This window comes from Epinephelus lanceolatus, chromosome 6 (assembly GCF_041903045.1).
Source record: "Epinephelus lanceolatus isolate andai-2023 chromosome 6, ASM4190304v1, whole genome shotgun sequence".
Taxonomy (NCBI): domain Eukaryota; kingdom Metazoa; phylum Chordata; class Actinopteri; order Perciformes; family Serranidae; genus Epinephelus; species Epinephelus lanceolatus.
Window position 1 is genome coordinate 28,134,620 of NC_135739.1, and position 18,517 is coordinate 28,153,136.

Consider the following 18,517-nt stretch of genomic DNA (forward strand, 5'->3'; position numbering starts at 1 on the left):
AAACGTCAGGTCTTTTTACTCTTCCTGCATACATTTTTTAATCTATAACCTGTCTTATCCATGCCTTCCTTCCTGCCCTCTGCCTTTTGTTTAAACCATTTGGGACATTTGGGAATAGAAGGTTCAATTTAGTGGTACCTTTATGAGCCCACTCCATGGCCATGCTCTCATATCTGTCCATTAAATATGAAGCTGAAAAGTTTTTAAGCTTCACTTCTTATAAGGATTAAACAGACGATATATATATAATGTGTTTGTGAGATTTAGAAGTGCTGGTTGGGGGATTCAGTTACTTTTGGACAGAACCAGGTTAGCTATTTCCCACTGTTTCCTGTTTCTGTGCGAAGCTAACAGACAGCTAGCTGTAGCTTCATATTAAACAGACAGAGTGTGGTATTGACCTTCCCATCCAACTGCCAGCAAGAAAGCATAATATCCCAAAATGCTGAACTTTTCCTTTTAATTTTACAATTCAAATACAACACTTTAGTACTTTTTCACAGTTTAGTTGAAGTGAGATGAGACACAAGAACACATCCTTTATCAGTTTTTCCTCAAAATTTCAACTTACTAGAACAATCTGGCACTTTAAATCCACCCGTCCATTTTTTGTCATCTTCTCCTCCTCCTCAGTTTTCTTCCCTTTTTAGTGTGTTGAAGTAGAGGAGTGATGACTCCACTGGGTGTAGGTATATTTTTAATGACTGTCCCTACACTGTGACTTATTGCCTTGATTAATATATCATCATAAAACCACATGAAGGACCAATGAGCACATAAAAAAGTCATGCTTTCCTCTCTCACACTTAGTGTGTGTGTGAGTGGGAGAAAGAAAGCGAAAGAAAGAGAATACAAAATATACATCTATTTTGCATCTGTGTGTTAACATTTAGGTGTTTATTTTGATGTAGCACGCGCCTTTAATTGTGTGTGTGTGTGTGTGTGTGTGTGTGTGTGTGTGTGTGTGTGTGTTTTTATAAATGAGTAAGCAAGAACTTGAGAGAAACCCTTCGGTCCCAGGCTGTAAGGGCTCCAGGGATAAAGGGGGGATGGAGGGAGAAGACGGGAGCCTCTCGCAGCTCCTTTTAATTGGCGTACAGGGAGAGAAGCTGGAGAGAGGGAGAGCTGGATCAGTGTTAATTACGCTGGAAGGCCCCATCCAGACCTTTTACACGGACAGGGATGCTGGCTTTACATGCCTGGGCTGGGGAGAGCACAGCCTGGCCAGCTGAAGAAGAGCTGAGGAACAAAGGAGTGTGTGTGTGTGTGTGTGTGTGTGTGTGTGTGTGTGTGTGTGTTCTGCCACCAGCATCTCACACCCCTTAGACAGACAGCAGGCATGCGTGTGCATTGTATGTCTCTCGAATATCAATGAACCGTGTACACACACACACACACACACACACACACACACACACACACACACACACACACACAGTCTCATACTCACCAGGGCCTCAGAGGTCAGAGAGTGAGTCAATCATCTAACCCATTGCGACGACACAGTCTGAAAAAAGGAGTAGGTGTGTGTGTGTGTGTGTGTGTGTGTGTGTGTGTGTGTGTGTGTGTGTGTGTGTGTGTGCGCGCATGCGTGCATGCGTGCGCTGAGAGCAGGGGGCCAGCAGCTGTCAAGGGCTAGGAGCAGCAGGCACTAATGAAGCAGATGAATAGTGCAAAAACTCCCAAATACAAACAGGACAGTTGACATTTTTCATCTGTCAAAAGCAGAAGATGCATGAAAATACGATGGGGTCTTGTTTAACCCTTTGCCTCCTGGTGTCTATAGCTGGGTGATTTCTTCTTTTTCTCAGTGTGTTTCTGTCTCACTCTCTTTTCCTCTAGCTTACTGAGACATTTATAGTTTTGGGAAACACTTTATAGACGCCCACACTGCTTGTTATACAGTACTAAAAGGTGTACATATATATATTTTTGCAAAGCAATTAAGAGAGTTTACCCACATGGTCCTTTCTAAGTCATTGAAGTGAACTTTTCCAGAGAGTAGTCAGCAGTTTTTGGTGCAAACATGGGCCTGGCACTGCCCTCCAGTTTTTTTGAGAGCCCGCAGTTTGTTTGTTGGACAGTGATCAGTGTCTGAAATGACCTCACCAGACCGATGACGTATTTATAGGCTGCAGCAAATGGCAAACTAGCTGATGATTCAGTTGCTGGAATTCTAATTGTCATGTTAATATTGTTGCAGCCACTGTTGTTTTCAGTTATGACGGCCAATCTTGAACTGTAGCATAACCTAGAAAAAGGAGTGGACAGATAACTTGAATTTGTGTAGCTCAATCACTGCAGAACCAAACCTGAAATCTTAGGTTAGAGATAGGAGGCTTTGTTGCTAATGGAAGCGCATCATTGCTGACACACACAGGAATACGCATTTCCTCACACATCTCATCACTGTCAACCGCCTGCTGTGCTAGTCTCCATCGTAATTGTCGGAGCAGAGGGAGAGAGGTGTCCAGGGGGAGGGAGAGGGAGAGGGGGAGAGAGAGAGAGAGAGAGAGAGAGAGAGAGAGAGAGAGAGAGAGAGAGAGAGAGAGAGAGAGAGAGAGAGAGAGAGAGAGAGAGAGAGAGAGAGAGAGAGAGAGAGAGAGAGAGAGAGAGAGAGAGAGAGAGAGAGAGAGAGAGAGAGAGAGAGAGAGAGAGAGAGAGAGAGAGAGAGAGAGAGAGAGAGAGAGAGAGAGAGAGAGAGAGAGAGAGAGAGACTTAACTTGGCGCCTCGCATGTGTTTTTGTGAGGACATGCTGTATTAATGTGAGTGTTTGATTAAGAGTGTGACGCTAGATTATGTCCAGAGGAGAGACGGCCCACTGAGATTCTGCTGCCGTCATCTTGACTTCCCACTGGAAGCTGTGACAGAGACTCTGTCAAAATCTGCCCGATAGGGAACAAGAACTTTTCTGTCTCCGCGCCATCAATGTTTGACACATTTTTTCAGTGAAGACTAAAATGAAGAAGCCACGTACAAGTTGGTGATGTGCTTGGCACTTTTTGGGCGATGTCAAAGGGTTACATCTGCAGCTATGTGCAACAAAGTGAGGCAATTTCCACTTGGCAAGATTTTATTTTTTGTTTTAGTAGTAATAGTTCTTGTGACTGTATGGGTAAGCTGACGAAGAGACCAATTGACAAGTAACATTTTTAAATGTATTAAACAATCAGTAGCTGTAAGTGGTCTGACTAGTAGCCTTTGCCAAAGAGGTGAGTATTCAGTTTGGTTTGTCTGTTTGTCAGCAGGAATACAGAAAAAAATACTGGCCTGATTTCATAAAACTTGGTGGAAGGATGTGACATCAGCCAAACAAGAACCCATTCGATTTTTGGTCAGATCAGAGACATGGAGCAGATAAACATATTATTTTTTTTTCGCTTTTGTTAATATTGTAAGATAGGGCATTTGGCCTTGGTGGAATATAGACTCATAAGTCAGTCTTTAGACGCTTTGCTTAACTAAAGACTGGTGACTTTCTCCCTGATTTTGTGTTTAGAGGGGCGGATACAATTTCAGAATTTAAAAAAACTCCCTACGTTGCAGAACCAATAGTAAATCTGCAGGGTGGTCCTTCGGTGGCTCGCTGAACTCTTGTGCTTGTAAACATAGTCCCACTAGAAACACGTGTAGTGGTACAAAATGGCTCAGCCGCGCTCGCAGAAAACGCCGTCAAAGTTAGTGGATGTTTGTCGCGTTTGCGGCGACACATTCTCGCCAACTAAAAGAAACAAACATAATCTTTTACAAGGCCATGACTCATCTGTCCAGCCGGACTATAGAGGGAATCGCCTTGTTGTTTACAAATACTTCCGGGTAGAAAACCAGCAGAGCTTTTAGCTATATATATATATATATATATATATATATATATATATATATATATATATATCACATTTTTCACATCACTGTATCACCGTTTAGACTAATCCGATGTTTGTAAAGTCTATAAACACAATGATTGAACAAACATTACTATTTCTTAGCCGTTAGCAGTGTCTGTAATAGGTAATAACTCATTAAACGGTCCGTGAAAAAAAATATTTTTTTCCAGCGGATATCTTAGTTACAACATGATTGAGCTAGCAAAGCAGTTTTGTGTTGCTATGTGTGGTATTTATTCAGTTTTGGGAAATCACGATGTCTAGAAAGCATCAGTGGCTGCAGCTGACTGGGACAGCTAACAGCAGCAGCAAAGCTAACATCAGGACGTCATCTGTTAAAAGCCTCCCGTTGTCGGATATGACTTAAAACTACTCCAGTTAGCTCAATCATGTTGTAACTAAGACATCCGCTGGAAAAAATATTTCCTTCATGGATGAGCACACGTTTGATAAAACGAAGTTTAATCTCTCGGCATCCATTTTCAAGCTCTCTGTGTGTTTGTTTCCTTGCAGACGAGAAAAGGAGGAGCGCACATTTCCGAGAAGGCGTGTCCTTTTCAAAAATGCAAGAGGCGTTGCTTTGTTGCCGGCCGTTTTCGCCGGTGTGTTAAACACACTTTAGAAAGGAGTGTCCCCAGAGTATCAGAAGGCGGAGATCTCTGATTGTCTGGTGGCGAGACTAGGTGGAATACTGTACATACCATACAACTAAAAATCAAGTAGATGGCAGTAAAGTTCAGGAGTGACAAAACATAGCCAATCGTAGAATTGCCATGACTCCAAATCAATCCACATTCACAGGTACCAATAATCCTATTGGCTAGCCTACACATGTAGTTGCTCAAACTTCATACAGAAAGCAGTCGTTATGAAGCACAGAGTTTACAAACTCACAAACTCTATGATCCTCTTTGCAATCCAAGCCTGTTAAATGACATAACTTGAAAATAAGATGAAGACACAGTCTACTAACAGAGTGACTAATCAGAGAATATTAGTGTCAGAGGCAAAGATGGGCTCGGTAAAGGAGGCACCAAGTGCCACCGTAATGATAACATCCATCTGGCTTACCATGGGGAAGTGTATCTCCATTATGATCTACGAGGAGACCCGCAGTGTGCTAAAGGTCTTCCTGGAGAATGTGATCCATGATGCCATCACCTACAGTGAGGACGCTAATTGCCACATGTGCTCTGAAGAGGCAGGGACGCAATTCCTACGGCTTCCGTGGATAAATAGTTCCATCAAAATCTGGTCTGCCTAATGTTAGTTTATATTTAGGCTGTCTTGCACCATATCTTGTAGGTCATGTCATGTTAGGTTATTTAATGTCCTGTTAATGAATTTAGTTATTTATTTGGCATATTTGCCACCAGACATGTTGGCTGTTGATATATTAATCGGTCAGACAACTGTACATGATAACAAAAAATGGCACACACCGGCTAACGTAAACCCCGATGGAACACAGTTTTGAAAGACTTCAAATAGTTTCAGAAATATATCTAGACGCTTGTAGTGGTTGCGTTTGAAGATTTGCAAGTCATTTAAGACTGGATTACTGGCCTTGGTGGAGGTCTGCGCCCTCCCAGTGCCCCTCTAGATTTTCTCTGTAACTCAGAAGTAGGGAAACATTTGCGAAGGAGTGCTGAGAAATCACCTGGTGTTGCCCTTGGCTGCTGTAAAAATATTCATATACTCCATGGCACTGGATAGCCTATTCCCACTGTAACTAAAATACAGCTTCTGGTAATCTGCCTGGATTTCCTTTATGGTTGTACTTACACAGAAATATCTAGTCTCTGTTGTGCCTGATACTGTGGAAGGTTGCACATTCAAGCTAACCTTTTGTATTCTGTACGGAGCGATTCCATTTGGATCCATATGTGGGCACATTGTTCTCCTCTTCTTTCACACTACCAATTAACAGGCTGTCAAACACATATTCTGCACTCTCCAATAATAATGTACAGACCCCTGGGGAAAAAAAAAATCTGTGCACTATGTTTAACTTGTAAAATGGTTTTCTTTATTGTACCCTTTTAGAACAATGCGTGCTCCCAATGATGAAACATTCAAGCTCACATTCAAGATTGAAATGCCCCACCGTACTGAAACAAAACTGCAGATAGAGTCTGAGAAAACAGAAACCTTTGAGCAATGACTGTCTATTAATGGCCATAGGTCCTGTTTCACACTGGTCTAGAAAGATGCCTCCTCTCCTCTGGAAGTCATGGAGATTACAACAATATTTCAAGGTGCTCAGAAATGCTTTGAAACAGCTGAAGGGCATGACATTGCAGTATGGATTTCACATACAGCATACGTATTTGACTGTGCAACCTTTAGCATAAGACAAGGCCTTTTTCTGCCCTGAAATATCTAATAAAAAACCCTCCCTTGATATCATGTCAGTTATACACTTAATGCAACCAAAGTCTTCCTATGTAATACTATGTAAATAAATGAAAACCAAGTCAACAAGCTCCAGCATCTCTGAGCAGCTCATCATCATCAAAACTGACAGCTCTTCCAACCGTGTTTATTTATCATTAGTTAAGCAATGTGGCCCAACACATAAGCCTAACGCAGTATTTATTTCGAAAGCACTGAATCAGAAAAATAAGAATTTGAGTGTGCTTGTTATGCAAGCCGGCTGCAGGCTTCACCTTCTGCATGCACATTTAAACAATAAAAAGTGAGTCAGTCGCTAACCCTGCCAGAAATGGCATGCTATATTTTCTATTCTTAGACAGGCAGGAGGGATTCTTCACCTATTTCCACTCAGCAAAACTCTCCTTATCCTTTCCACTCTTCCTTACCATTCCCATCTGCCTCTGCTCTGCTTGCTTGCATTTGTTTTCCAGAGGATACAGTTTTCTCGCTGCTCCAGCAAACTGAAAAATTCTCTCCTCTCATATGCCTGCACCCCTCTCCTCACTCGCTCCTCTTTCTTTCTCAACTCTATGTCTCTATATCTCTGTGTAACTCTGTATCTCTAAGTTTTCAAAGCAGTGCAGCAGAAAGGGTTGGCAAACAAGAGGAAAACACATAAGCCGAGAGAAGCTCTCATGGATCTTTCTGTTTTGGTCCACTTGAATTTTAGACCACAGCTCATTCCACAACAAAAAACATTAGTGAGTGTGTACTGATTTGATATGTACACAAAACTTCGGACATACAGCGTATTGACTTGTTGTCTTTATTTGTCTCTCACAGCCTGCTTTAATCAATAAGTCATATACATCGATAGCAGTGAACTGTGTAGGTTCTATTTTTAACATACTTTACAGCAGTGTAGCACCTGTTGGAATTTTGACTGGGTGTTTTAAGATTTTACTTTGCTGTCTGTAACACCCTGTCCTCTTGTCTTTCCCCCCTCTCTCTCTCTCTTTCTCTCTCTACATTTCCTTCCCCTGTTTCCTCACATCTTTGTATTTCAGATGGCAGCCCTGCAGAGTCCGTTCTATGGGGATAAGATGAACCTTTACTCCCTTTGTAAGAAGATAGAACAGTGTGACTACCCCCCTCTTCCCTCAGATCACTACTCAGAGGAGGTAAGCACTGTACCAGTTGCCTTTCACTGCTGTGCTAAGTAGATGTGGACCTGCTCAGTGTTTTAAAAGGCTACATGACAGTCTCGACTCCTGAACCCCTTTAAGGGAAACTTATGAAAATTCTAAATTTCTTATAATATAGTATCTATATAAGTGAATTACTGTTTTAAGCAGTAGTAGCTGGTTTCTCTTTCTCTGTGCCAGTTTGCTGATTTTTACTTGTGTTGACTATTAAAGTTATTTTTTTTTATATGTAAGTGAAATCCACCCAACTGTCTGAGCTACAGTACAGTATGATATTGCTCCATGATCAAAAGACCGGCTATGATTTTAACCATTTGAAAATTAAATGCAAATATCAAAAGCATCTGGCCACGCTGCAAAGTGGGGTGAAACTAAATGGGCTGGAGTGTCATGTTTCCCTAACTAAATGTTAAATCATCTGCTGTAGTCCTGCGTAGACTTACCCATGCACAAAAATGTAATGTAGTCAGGCTGCGGTTAAAGATCGCCTTATTGCTGATTGCTGGTGACGTGTGTATGACTGCGCGTGGCTTTGTGTTTGCATGCCCTCTTTGTGTGGGTGGCATTTTTTCTCTCTAACGTTTCTGTCTGTTTCTCTTAAATACATTAAGTCAAGTGCACACACGTGCAAAAACTCAGACACTGGCTCATAGGCACACACGCACATACTTTGCAGGCATTATGTCTCTTTAGCAGTGACACTGTATCTCATTATGGGCACAACAAAGTTTTGTGAGTTACTGCATTTGCTTAAGATTTTATAGTTAATACCAGTGTCCATTCTTTCAGCTCCTGCACTAGAGGTGACAGTAGGGTTGCTACTAACAACCCTACTGATTAATTGATGAGTTGCTTAGTCTATGAAATGTCAAAAAATAGTCAAAAAATACCAAGCCTTAGCTTCCAGAACCCCATCTTCAGATATTTTTTGATTTCTGATGGTCAAAAACCTGAATATACTGAATTTACGATTCCAGAAAATGTTCTGCTTTGATGATTAATCCATGGTTAAACAATTAGCGAAGTTGTTGACAATTCATTTTCTGTCAGTCCAAGAGTTGTTTAATCACCTTCATTCTCAGCTCTAAATGACATTTACCTCACAGCCAATCATAGCCAATATTTTGGGCTGATCCAGTGCTGTCATCAGATGTCTGAGCGAAGACTTCCTCTTTGATTGGTGATCACTTTGGCTAATCTTTATAAATGGATAGCCACATACGAATGCAGATATATTATTGAATGTTAATATAAAGCTAAGTTGTCGTCAGAGAATAGCCAAGAGGTTTCGCATTTTGGCCAATGGATTTCGCCTCTTCACACTGACTTTTTACCTGCTGGTCAAACATGCTTGGTCAATATTACTCCGACTACCAACAGAACCAGAACACTTCAGATACCTAAATCTTGTTCTGTCGTGTACAGATTCTGCATATGTAGGCAGATATCTGTTTATAGAAATTAAATAGTAAATGGACCTGCACTTGTATAGCGTCGTTCTAGTCTTCCGATCACTCAAAGTGCTTTTTACACTACAAGTCACATTCACCCATTCACACATACATTCATACACTGGTGGCCGAGGCTACCATACAAGGTGCCACCTGATGAAACAGCCATTGGACGCATTTTGGGGTTTATCTTGCTCACCGAACCACCGATCTCCCGATAAGTGAACAAACCGCTCCGCCTTCTGAGCCACAGCCGCCCCAGCAAAAGATGTAGTTTTACCTCACAGCTACCATTTTTGGAAGCCACGCTGTTGTGTTTAGAAATGCTAAATTTATTCTTCTGTCCATTCCTGGTAGAAAGATACATCAACAGAGAATTGAAACGTGCTTGAGTTGTGTAATCCATTACAGTGAACATCAAGTATACATTGTTTTTTTGGCTTTAATCGCCATATGGAAATGAATGGAAACAAATGGCTTCCTGGAGCAGGAGAAAAGAAACATTCAAAGATCCGAGACTGTATAGCATAACTGCATTTAAACACATACCTGTATTTACATGCATCTATGTTATATAGTTATGGAGCTGGAATCACACTGGCATTATCCTCAAAGCAAAAAAATATGTTCAACCTATTGTGTCCTTTATCTGCATGCCTTCCACTCTACTATCAGTGTATCTGCATACGTAAGTCCACGGTGGCTAATTTTAAGTGGCTATCCCTCTTCCTGTCTCTGTAGTCAGTAGTTACCGTGGTGAGAGGCTGTTATTATACTGTGGTATTTACTTCATTAGGTTAATAAAGGCTAATTGCGAGGTGTCTCCAGCCTCTGTAGTGTCTATGTGTGTGTTTTTCTATGTGCAGGAGCAATTGTGCAAGTGTATATTTTGCTACAAGAGCTCTCTCCACACACATACACACACCCACCCACCCACACACACACACACACACACACACACACACACACACACACACACCACGCTGAGCTTCTGCGTTGCCCCACATGTCACCCCCATCCAGGAGAAAGGGAGACAAAGCGAAAGAGAGGGAATGATAGAGCGAGAGACAGGGCGATGGAGAGATGGAGATGAGGGGGGTGCCTGCAGCGCCTGTCTGGATGTAAACAATGCTCCTGAAGGATCGGCAGCAAACTGTCAGCTGCTCATCTTTGTTGTGTCATTTAACCATCTCCGTCTATGCTTCCCCCCCACGCCTCCCTTCACCAGCTCCTACTCCCCCCTCCCTCCACCTGACACCCCCCCCCCCCGTCCTACTCGCCATGCAAAGAAGCGCATGAATATTTTACATATCTGCATCTCTTTCCCCCCACCAACCCCCCACTCCATCTCCATTCTGTGGGACTAATTCTCAGACTGTCTGAATTTGCATCTTTCTCTCACTTTCTCTCTCTCTCTCACACACACACACACACACACACACACACACACACATAAACACAGCGGCTGACGAGAACTCGTCCAAGCCGGTGCCACGCAACAGCGGCCAGGAAGTCGGCAGACAGTTACCATAGCGACCTCGCATAGATGTTATTTTTTTTTCCTTTCCTCTCCATCTTTTATTCTCTTCTTTTTTTTTTAATGATGGCGGTGGCTGTTCCGCCTGCGAGCCTGTCTATCTATCTGCTCCAATCAGCCGCTTCGCTCGGCTTCAAGTGTAAGTGCTGTCTCCGGATGGCAATGGAGTGGCAGCAGCGTGTGTGTGTGTGTGCGTGTGTGTGGGCTCAGGTAAAAGTGGATTCAGACCAATAAGGGATCAGTGCGCTAACACAGCCTGGTGTCTTTGTCTCAGCTTGATTACTTGTTGCCTTGTTATTGCTATTACGGAGAGAGCTCATTAAAAGATGAGCAGGTCTTCGTTAGCAGGGGTTCGTTCATTTCTGGAGCTGCTCTTTTACAGTTCAGTCTCACTACAATGTCATTGACTGTATCATTTCTCTCTTTTCCTCCCAACCAACAACCCCCCCACCCCTGTCCCTCTCACCAGCTGAGGAACTTGGTAGATATGTGCATCAATCCCGACCCGGAGAAGAGGCCGGACATCACCTACGTGTACGACATTGCCAAACACATGCAGAGCCTGACACAGGGCAGCTAAGCCCAAAGTTACACACATATCGCTTGCAGAACTCCTCCCCACTTCCCTCCTTGCTTTACATGCTGGACTCGTACAAATCTATCAGCTTTTATACAATAACTAACTCCAGAGTTTAGCTTCTTGTGATAAGTAGTACGTGTAAAAGATTTATTTTCAAGGTAATGGTACAGTCTATAACATGACTGACACCCAAACCTTTTCTGCCCTAGGAAAAAGATTATAAAGATTATACTTTTTTGTCAGACAGACCTCCCATTCCTTTAACTTCAATAATGTTACAGCACTGAATGTCAGTGTATTGTAACTCACTGATTTGTTATTTGCTATGGCTTTGAAACGCACGTCTGCTGTGTTTTTATGTAGTGAAGTAAAGCCATTCTTCAGCAGCTGCTGTGCGCAGATGCTTTTTAAAGCAAATATAATAGAAAATTGGAAAATTAGCAGAAAAAAAGAAAAAGGCAAAGTTAGGTGTTACTTGTTACCTATCCTCAAGACAGTTATTCAAAACAAATATCACAAATATACAGAAAAAATGACCTTGCAGGGTGTGGTTGATCTCATGAGACCTGTGGTCAGCAAATGAAAACTCTGAGAACAATAGAAAATTTGAAGTGAAGAGATATTCACTCAATGGCAGCAAAACTGAGAGACGTAAAAAAAAAAAAAGCGATGTTTTGATGTTTTGTTGCACTTTTTACCCTGGTACTGGAAGGCTGGCAGGGTGATCATCATGTCTAATGAATGTATTAGGAAGGGAAGGATCATTTAGAGGGTAGACTAGAGACATGCTGGGGGGAGAACATGGGCAAATGTCTCCACAACACTTTGAATGTAAGTCATTTTGACACCTATGTATTGTCTTTGAAAAATTCAGAATGTCTCTGTTTTGACAGCCTAGAAAGAGCGATAGAGGCTGTAAGAAAGCAGTTCTACATCTGCTGTTTACCATTGTCACCGACACCAAAAGATTTCCTCCTCGGCTCAACTTAAGCAAGTTTTTTTTTTTTTTTTCTTAAATCACAATGGAGACATGAAAAAAATTCAAAGTCAAAACACATAGTTCTCCATCATGTTCCAGTGGCTGCATTTGACCCACTAGAAATGTAGTGGAAAAAAATGTTGTGATTGTTAATGTTGCTGTGTGAGTTTGCAGTGTAGTTGTCTTGTTAAGTAACACACATGTTGAAGCGATAGCAGATCCTTGCCTCGTGTAGCCGTCCATGTCATGAGTAAATCACAGCGTGCCTACCTAACTTATGTCCTCAGTGGAGATACCAAAGAGAAACGTCACACATAGAGAGAGCAGTTTATATATATGTTAAGGTGTCTTTTATGGAAAGTATATCAAAGAGTTGTACTGGAAAAAAAACAAACAAACAAAAAAACGAAACAAGCACCGATGGGACTCATTTTGTTTTACTGTACATAGTGAAGAAGTTCCTATAGATTTGATACTGTAGGGTTTTAGTGACCCTTTATTCATTTGGAGGAAGGAAACAGTGGTATATATGTATTTTTTTTTCTTTTTACAGTGAAGAGGTTTACACCAGTGGGTCACAAATGACCAGCACTGACTACCACTGGTTTACATAATGGCAATAATACCAGATGAAAGGTATAGTAAGTAAACAATGATCGATAACACTTTATTTCAGTGTCTTATGAGTTCTCTTTGACCATTATCAAATAGCCTGTTAACCGCTCATTGAAATTATTGTACATGTATGCCCATGCTTCTCTTTTTTTTTTTTTTTTTTTTTTTTTTTTTTTTTTAATTAACATTTAATACTAAAAATGTGTTATATACAAAATCAAAGCTTGTGGGTGCAAGAAAATGTAAGTTATTTTGTTTTGGTTAACAGAATATTTTGATAGTGTGTTGATAGTGGTTATTTGTTTGATGCCTTGCAAATACAGTGTTTGCAATTTTTGTTTGCAATTGTACACCTTTGTTTTCTCCCCCCTGCAGTAAAACTTTTTTGTTTTTCATTTCAGTTAACCTAATTTATCATCATCTTCACCCACAGTGCTGTTTCCCCCCTCTATTTCTATGATCACACAACAAGAGCATAAGTATAGCACCAAAACATTTTAGTATTTAAAGCACGTTAGACATTTGTTTTTATGCTCTACAGACTTCCCGAAAAAAAATTGTAGTGTTGATGTTTTTTTTTTTTTATTGGCTTGACAAAAACATTTACACTGATGCATCTGGTCAGTTACAACTGTTAATGTAAAAGATAATGAACCAAATGCTTATGTCATGGTTTTATCTGTCACCTTAGTTAAAAACATGCAATATGTGGTGCAAAGTCCAGTTGCGTTGCCTTAATATATTTATATATATAATATATTTCTGTGCAGTAATGGTTATATTTTCTGTTTATGCACAGAAACAGAGATCATGATTTTTCTCTTTGTTCAACTTTTTGGTTGTTTAGTGAAGTCACTTTAAGGATTGTGTCCATTTCTTGAAAGGGAGCGTTTTTGTCTTTATGTAACACATGACAGCGCTCTCCTTTTACCCATGGCTCAGTTTACTTTTCCACGGGCCCTCTGAAGTTGGTATTGAAGAGTCCAGGGGTTTTCCAAAAAGTCAGCTATTGCAATTAATATTTATTGTTTTGGTAGTTTGGCTGTTTTCTGAACATTTCATTTCAAATTAAAGACCCTCATCACAAACGCCTTGTATGCTAACTAAATGTAATAAAGCTTTGAAATTCCTTTTGAACATTAGAGTGAGTGCTTGGAGCTCTTACCAGGTATTAATGAGTTTCATACCTCATCACTTGATTGCCATGAAATGAAGAAGCAGAAATAAAACAGGACATGCTGAAATGTCTGTGCAGCGTTGAAGGTAAACAAGCCCCGGCCAGTCGCGGCAACAGCAGTGTCACACCTGCAGCTCTGGACCAGTTGGGTCATTTGTAAGAAAGGATTAAACTGAAAAGGCCCATTGAGCCTGTGCGTCCTCTCCAACAAACTAATATTAACACTCCAACAAAGTGTCAATGTTAGTGGGCATTTCCCACTGAATTTACTGCAAGAGTTTGGGCTTTTCATTTTGATCAACAACTGGCACATGATACCAGCTTAATGGTAAGTATATTCATATAGCTTCTATTTTTCCTGTAATGGTTGGTTTGTGGACTCTTGTTTTGAAGCCAAGATTTCTGCATTTTGGCCAACGCCATCTTGGATTTTTGGAGCCAGAAGTGACCATATTTTCGACGAGAGGGTGGAGCCATGAAGAAGTGAGCCGTGGATCTGACAGAGAGCCCGAGGTGACGCCTAGCATACTGCCTGTCACTCAAAGTGGTCACACTATTAACTATGTATAACTTCAAGTTTTAAAGAAATGGGAGACACATAAAAATTAACCGCCCGTACAGTTGTCATGAATGTTTTGAGTAGCTCCAGAGACCAAAACCATTTTTTGTACCAGGCTGTGTTGTTTCTGTTGCAAAGTTGGGCATTTTAACTTAGGGGTTGATGGGGACTCGTTTAAATCCGGAGCCAGCCTTAAGTGGCCATTTAATGAACTACTTTTTTTGGCAATTGTGTGTTGACTTGACATGCTTGGTGGCTTCATAGAATAAACAAGGCGTCCTCCAGATTTGAGCAGCAAAAGGCATAATTTTTAACTGCATGTGGAGGAAAACTTTTATGATCATTTGTGAAATACACTTGCTTGTCATTTAAATAATTTCTGTATATATTGTGTAGAATAGTTGATTCCCAAAAAACTGTGATCACTTCACACAAACAAAACAAAAGATTAAATGTGATCATCTTTTTTTTATTCCCAAGCAAAATAGCATTTAATTTTTGAGTATTAATTAGGCTACAAAGCAGAGGCTGGTCTGACTCAATTTTCCATTTTAAAACTGTGATATGATAATAATGACAATAATAATGGGCCATATAAATGTGAAAGGCAGTACCTCAAAAACATACAAAAAGCAACAACGTTAAAACAAACTCTAAAACTCTACAAAATCCCACATCTGCAAACTTGGCTGCTGCTGGAATTATCAACATCTACGTGCCTGCATCTACAGGACTGTGACAGCTGCTGCTACTTTTATTTATCTAACTGGTCATAAAGAGAAAAAAAAGACAATATGACATGATCATAACAGAACAATTACAGGTTATGATAATGTAAAGGCCATGCTATATAAATGCATTTCTAAGTGTGATTTTAACATGCTGCCAGTTTAAAGTTACACCGTTTGGTTAACTGTTCATAGCTTAACGGCCACTGACCCACACGCTTTGTTCACTTTTGACTTTAGCATTCGATGCTCAAAGCCACTTTTATGGTCAGGATCTAAAACTTTGTAATGTTACTTTATTAGTCTTAAAGCTACTCTTACCTTTCTTGCATTTCACACAGCATACAAAATTTGAACATCCACAACTCCCGCCTCCCTCCAAAGTCCCAACCCTCTCCTCCTGCAACTCCACCTCCCTCCAAAGGCCTACTCCCCCCTCCTCCATTACATCCTCATTATGTCTATGACAGAGGTGTTGGCAAGGTTACGTTAGATACACGGAAGAGGAGAGCAATTGTAATGTTGCAACCAAGACAGTCAAACGCAACCCTGGAGCTTTAAAACTCAACCAGAGTTAGTGATGACTGATGTGAGCAGTCTGTACACTGCGCTCACGTGCGCGCGCTTGCGCGAGACCGTGAGACACGGACACCGCGTTCATGTGTGTTCACGTGCTTTTGCTGGTCTCGCACGCAAGCGCGCACGTGAGCACGGTGTACAGAGCGGCAGTTAGAGCTACAGGCTATGAGGCTAAAAACAGAGTTCAAATGATGTTTTTCCAAACAACTTTTTATGTCGGGGCTTCAGGACACTTGGATCACTACAGACGAGCAGTATGGAGATATTTTGTGGTTTCAATTATGTGTTTTTTGGATGTTTGAAACCGGGGCACCATAAGCCTCCATTAGGTGGAGTTGTGTTGCTACCCCCTCTCCCCTTGGATCTCCGGAAGTGTTGTGAGGACTCTAAAACTTCACCTGAACCTCCATCGGCATATGGGTGAGAAGATAATGGCTGAATTTTCATTTTTGTGTGCACTATCCCTTTAAATTGTGTAACCTTAAACTTGACCAAATTTGTCTTATCATCTCATCTCATGTCACCAAGATTAAAATTTTGAAGAGGAAATGGCAGCTCCACTTGTCACATAGTGCACATTAAAACAACAGAAAAAAAGTATAATTATTCAACAAAAATAACCATGTACCTCTGTCAAGCAAAGCATTATCAATGTATCGAATCTTAATTAGACTATTGCCAATGTAAACAGGATAAAATACTATATACAGAGCGAAGTTAGACGAGTGATGATGATTTGGTTGGCAGCTCCGTCAGGCCTTTTTGCTTCACCGTTGTCTTAACAGTGGTGTTCATGTTGAGGAACATTAACGTAATCTACAGAGGCAGAAAGAAAGAAAGAAAGAAAGAAAGTAGTGCAATTTATTGTACTCGTCAAACTGCATAGTGTACTTCATAATTAAACTACAGTATATAAATACATTTTGTCAAGTTGCTTTAAAACTATAAGTTGTGATTTAATATATAGTTAGCAGAAATACTATTATGCTCAAATATAGAATTCTAATGGACGATCTTTCAGTGAATTGATTACTGTTTGTTACTCAAAGACTATTGTATAAAAAACAAGAACGCTAAAGTCTACTCACCTTCTGTTGATTCAAGCACCATATCATCATTCGCATCACTGTGGAGGAAAAAGTAAAGATTGGCTGCATAAAACAAACTTAATATAGAATAACATGTTATTATTCATTGAGCTATTAAAAAGTATTGAAAACAAACTATTAACATATTTCATTTGTTCACCTCTGTCTCCATTAACATCACTGAGTTCTGCTGCAACAACTGTTTGTTAACTGTAAATTAAACTAAACTACAACAGATGTGAAACAAACCAGAGACAATGTGACCACCCTCTTTGAATGTTATCACTTGATTAAATGGGCATTATCAGCAGTTATCAGCTTTATAGTTATGGGTTAGAAGGGTCATGCTACATCTAGTAGGTTCATAAGATCATTGTCAACACATTAAATGGCCGTGGTTATTGTTAGGCAGCCTGTCCAGTGGCCGTAGTAATCATAACTGGAGCAAAGGAGCAGGTCAGGTGAAGTAACATTAGTATGAAGTGCATGAAAATCTGTTTAGGGAGGAGGTCGGGGTGGTGGATGGGTCAAACAAACACCAGGGTTTGTGTCCCGTGTCAAACCAAAAGCCATTGCTGACTTATTTTAAGTGACTTATGTAAGTTCATCACACTATGTTTTGTAACAGTCTTATTTTAATCCAAAATCATAACGTTTTCTCTGAACCTCACCACGTAGTGTTGGCACCTAAAACGTAATAAAAGTGAAACAGCTCCCGGCGATGATGACTGATAACAGCCATTTAATGGGTTGATAGCAGTGTCCTGGACCTATTAGATGTAGCAGGCCCCTTCTAACCCGTACTGTATCTGTGAGGCTGATAACCACTGATGAGGCAGCGGCCAAGGAGGGGGAGTTGCAGCCATTTTTAACTCTAGTCTGTTAATCAGCCCTAAACCTAAACTAGATTATAATTCATTTGAAAGCCTCGTTCTTAGTCTTTTACATCCAACCTGGAAAACCTCGCAGCCACTTTTATTTGTTATAGTGTACCGTGCTCCTGGCCCGTATTCTGAATTTGTATCTGAATTCTCAGAGTTTTTATCCAGTTTAGTTCTTAAATCAGATAAAGTTATTATTGTAGGCGATTTTAACATTCATGTCGACGTTGATAATGACTCCCTGGCTACTGCGTTTATCTCATTATTAGACTCCATTGGCTTCAGTCAGGGTGTACATGAACCCACTCATTGCTTTAACCATACCCTCGATCTAGTTCTGACGTATGGAATTGAAATTGATAACCTAAAAGTCTTTCCACAGAATCCCTCGCTATCGGATCATTATCTGATTACTTTTGATTTCTTTTTACCCGATTACACGCCACTCAGCAACAGTTACTATACTAGATGTTTATCAGATAGTGCTGTCGCAAAATTTAAGGAAAAGATTACTCCGTCGTTAAATTCAATACCAAGTCCCTCAGTAACAGAGGTTTCCTGTACCGACTTTGATCATTTTGTCGATAGCGCCGTAGGCTCGCTGCGAACAACACTTGACTCTGTAGCTCCTCTTAAAAAGAAGTTAAAAAAGCAAAGAAAGTTCGCTCCTTGGTATAACTCTCAAACCCGTAAGTTAAAACAAATATCGCGAAAATTTGAAAGGAATTGGCGATTGACCAAACTGGAAGAATCTCGTTTAATCTGGACAGACAGTCTCAAAACTTATAAGAGGGGCCTCCGCAATGCCAGAGCAAACTATTACTCAGCATTAATAGAAGAAAACAAGAACAACCCCAGGTTTCTTTTCAGCACTGTA

General features: G+C 40.6%; 2 protein-coding genes across 2 annotated transcripts in view; one reads left to right on the forward strand and one right to left on the reverse strand.

The window, feature by feature from the left end:
• nek7 (NIMA-related kinase 7) overlaps nt 1-11,463 on the forward strand; it is a 63,675-nt gene extending 52,212 nt beyond the window's left edge. Inside the window, exons 9-10 of the mRNA XM_033622536.2 lie at nt 7,329-7,442; nt 10,924-11,463. Coding sequence (XP_033478427.2) covers nt 7,329-7,442; nt 10,924-11,034 — 225 coding nt within the window. The 3' untranslated portion in view covers nt 11,035-11,463. The remainder of the gene's footprint in view (nt 1-7,328; nt 7,443-10,923) is intronic.
• Nucleotides 11,464-14,817: 3,354 nt separating this feature from the next.
• LOC144463678 (receptor-type tyrosine-protein phosphatase C-like) overlaps nt 14,818-18,517 on the reverse strand; it is a 100,465-nt gene continuing 96,765 nt past the window's right edge. The window contains exons 12-13 of the mRNA XM_078168909.1: nt 16,760-16,797; nt 14,818-16,487 (exon numbers count right to left, since the gene is read on the reverse strand). Coding sequence (XP_078025035.1) covers nt 16,450-16,487; nt 16,760-16,797 — 76 coding nt within the window. The 3' untranslated portion in view covers nt 14,818-16,449. The remainder of the gene's footprint in view (nt 16,488-16,759; nt 16,798-18,517) is intronic.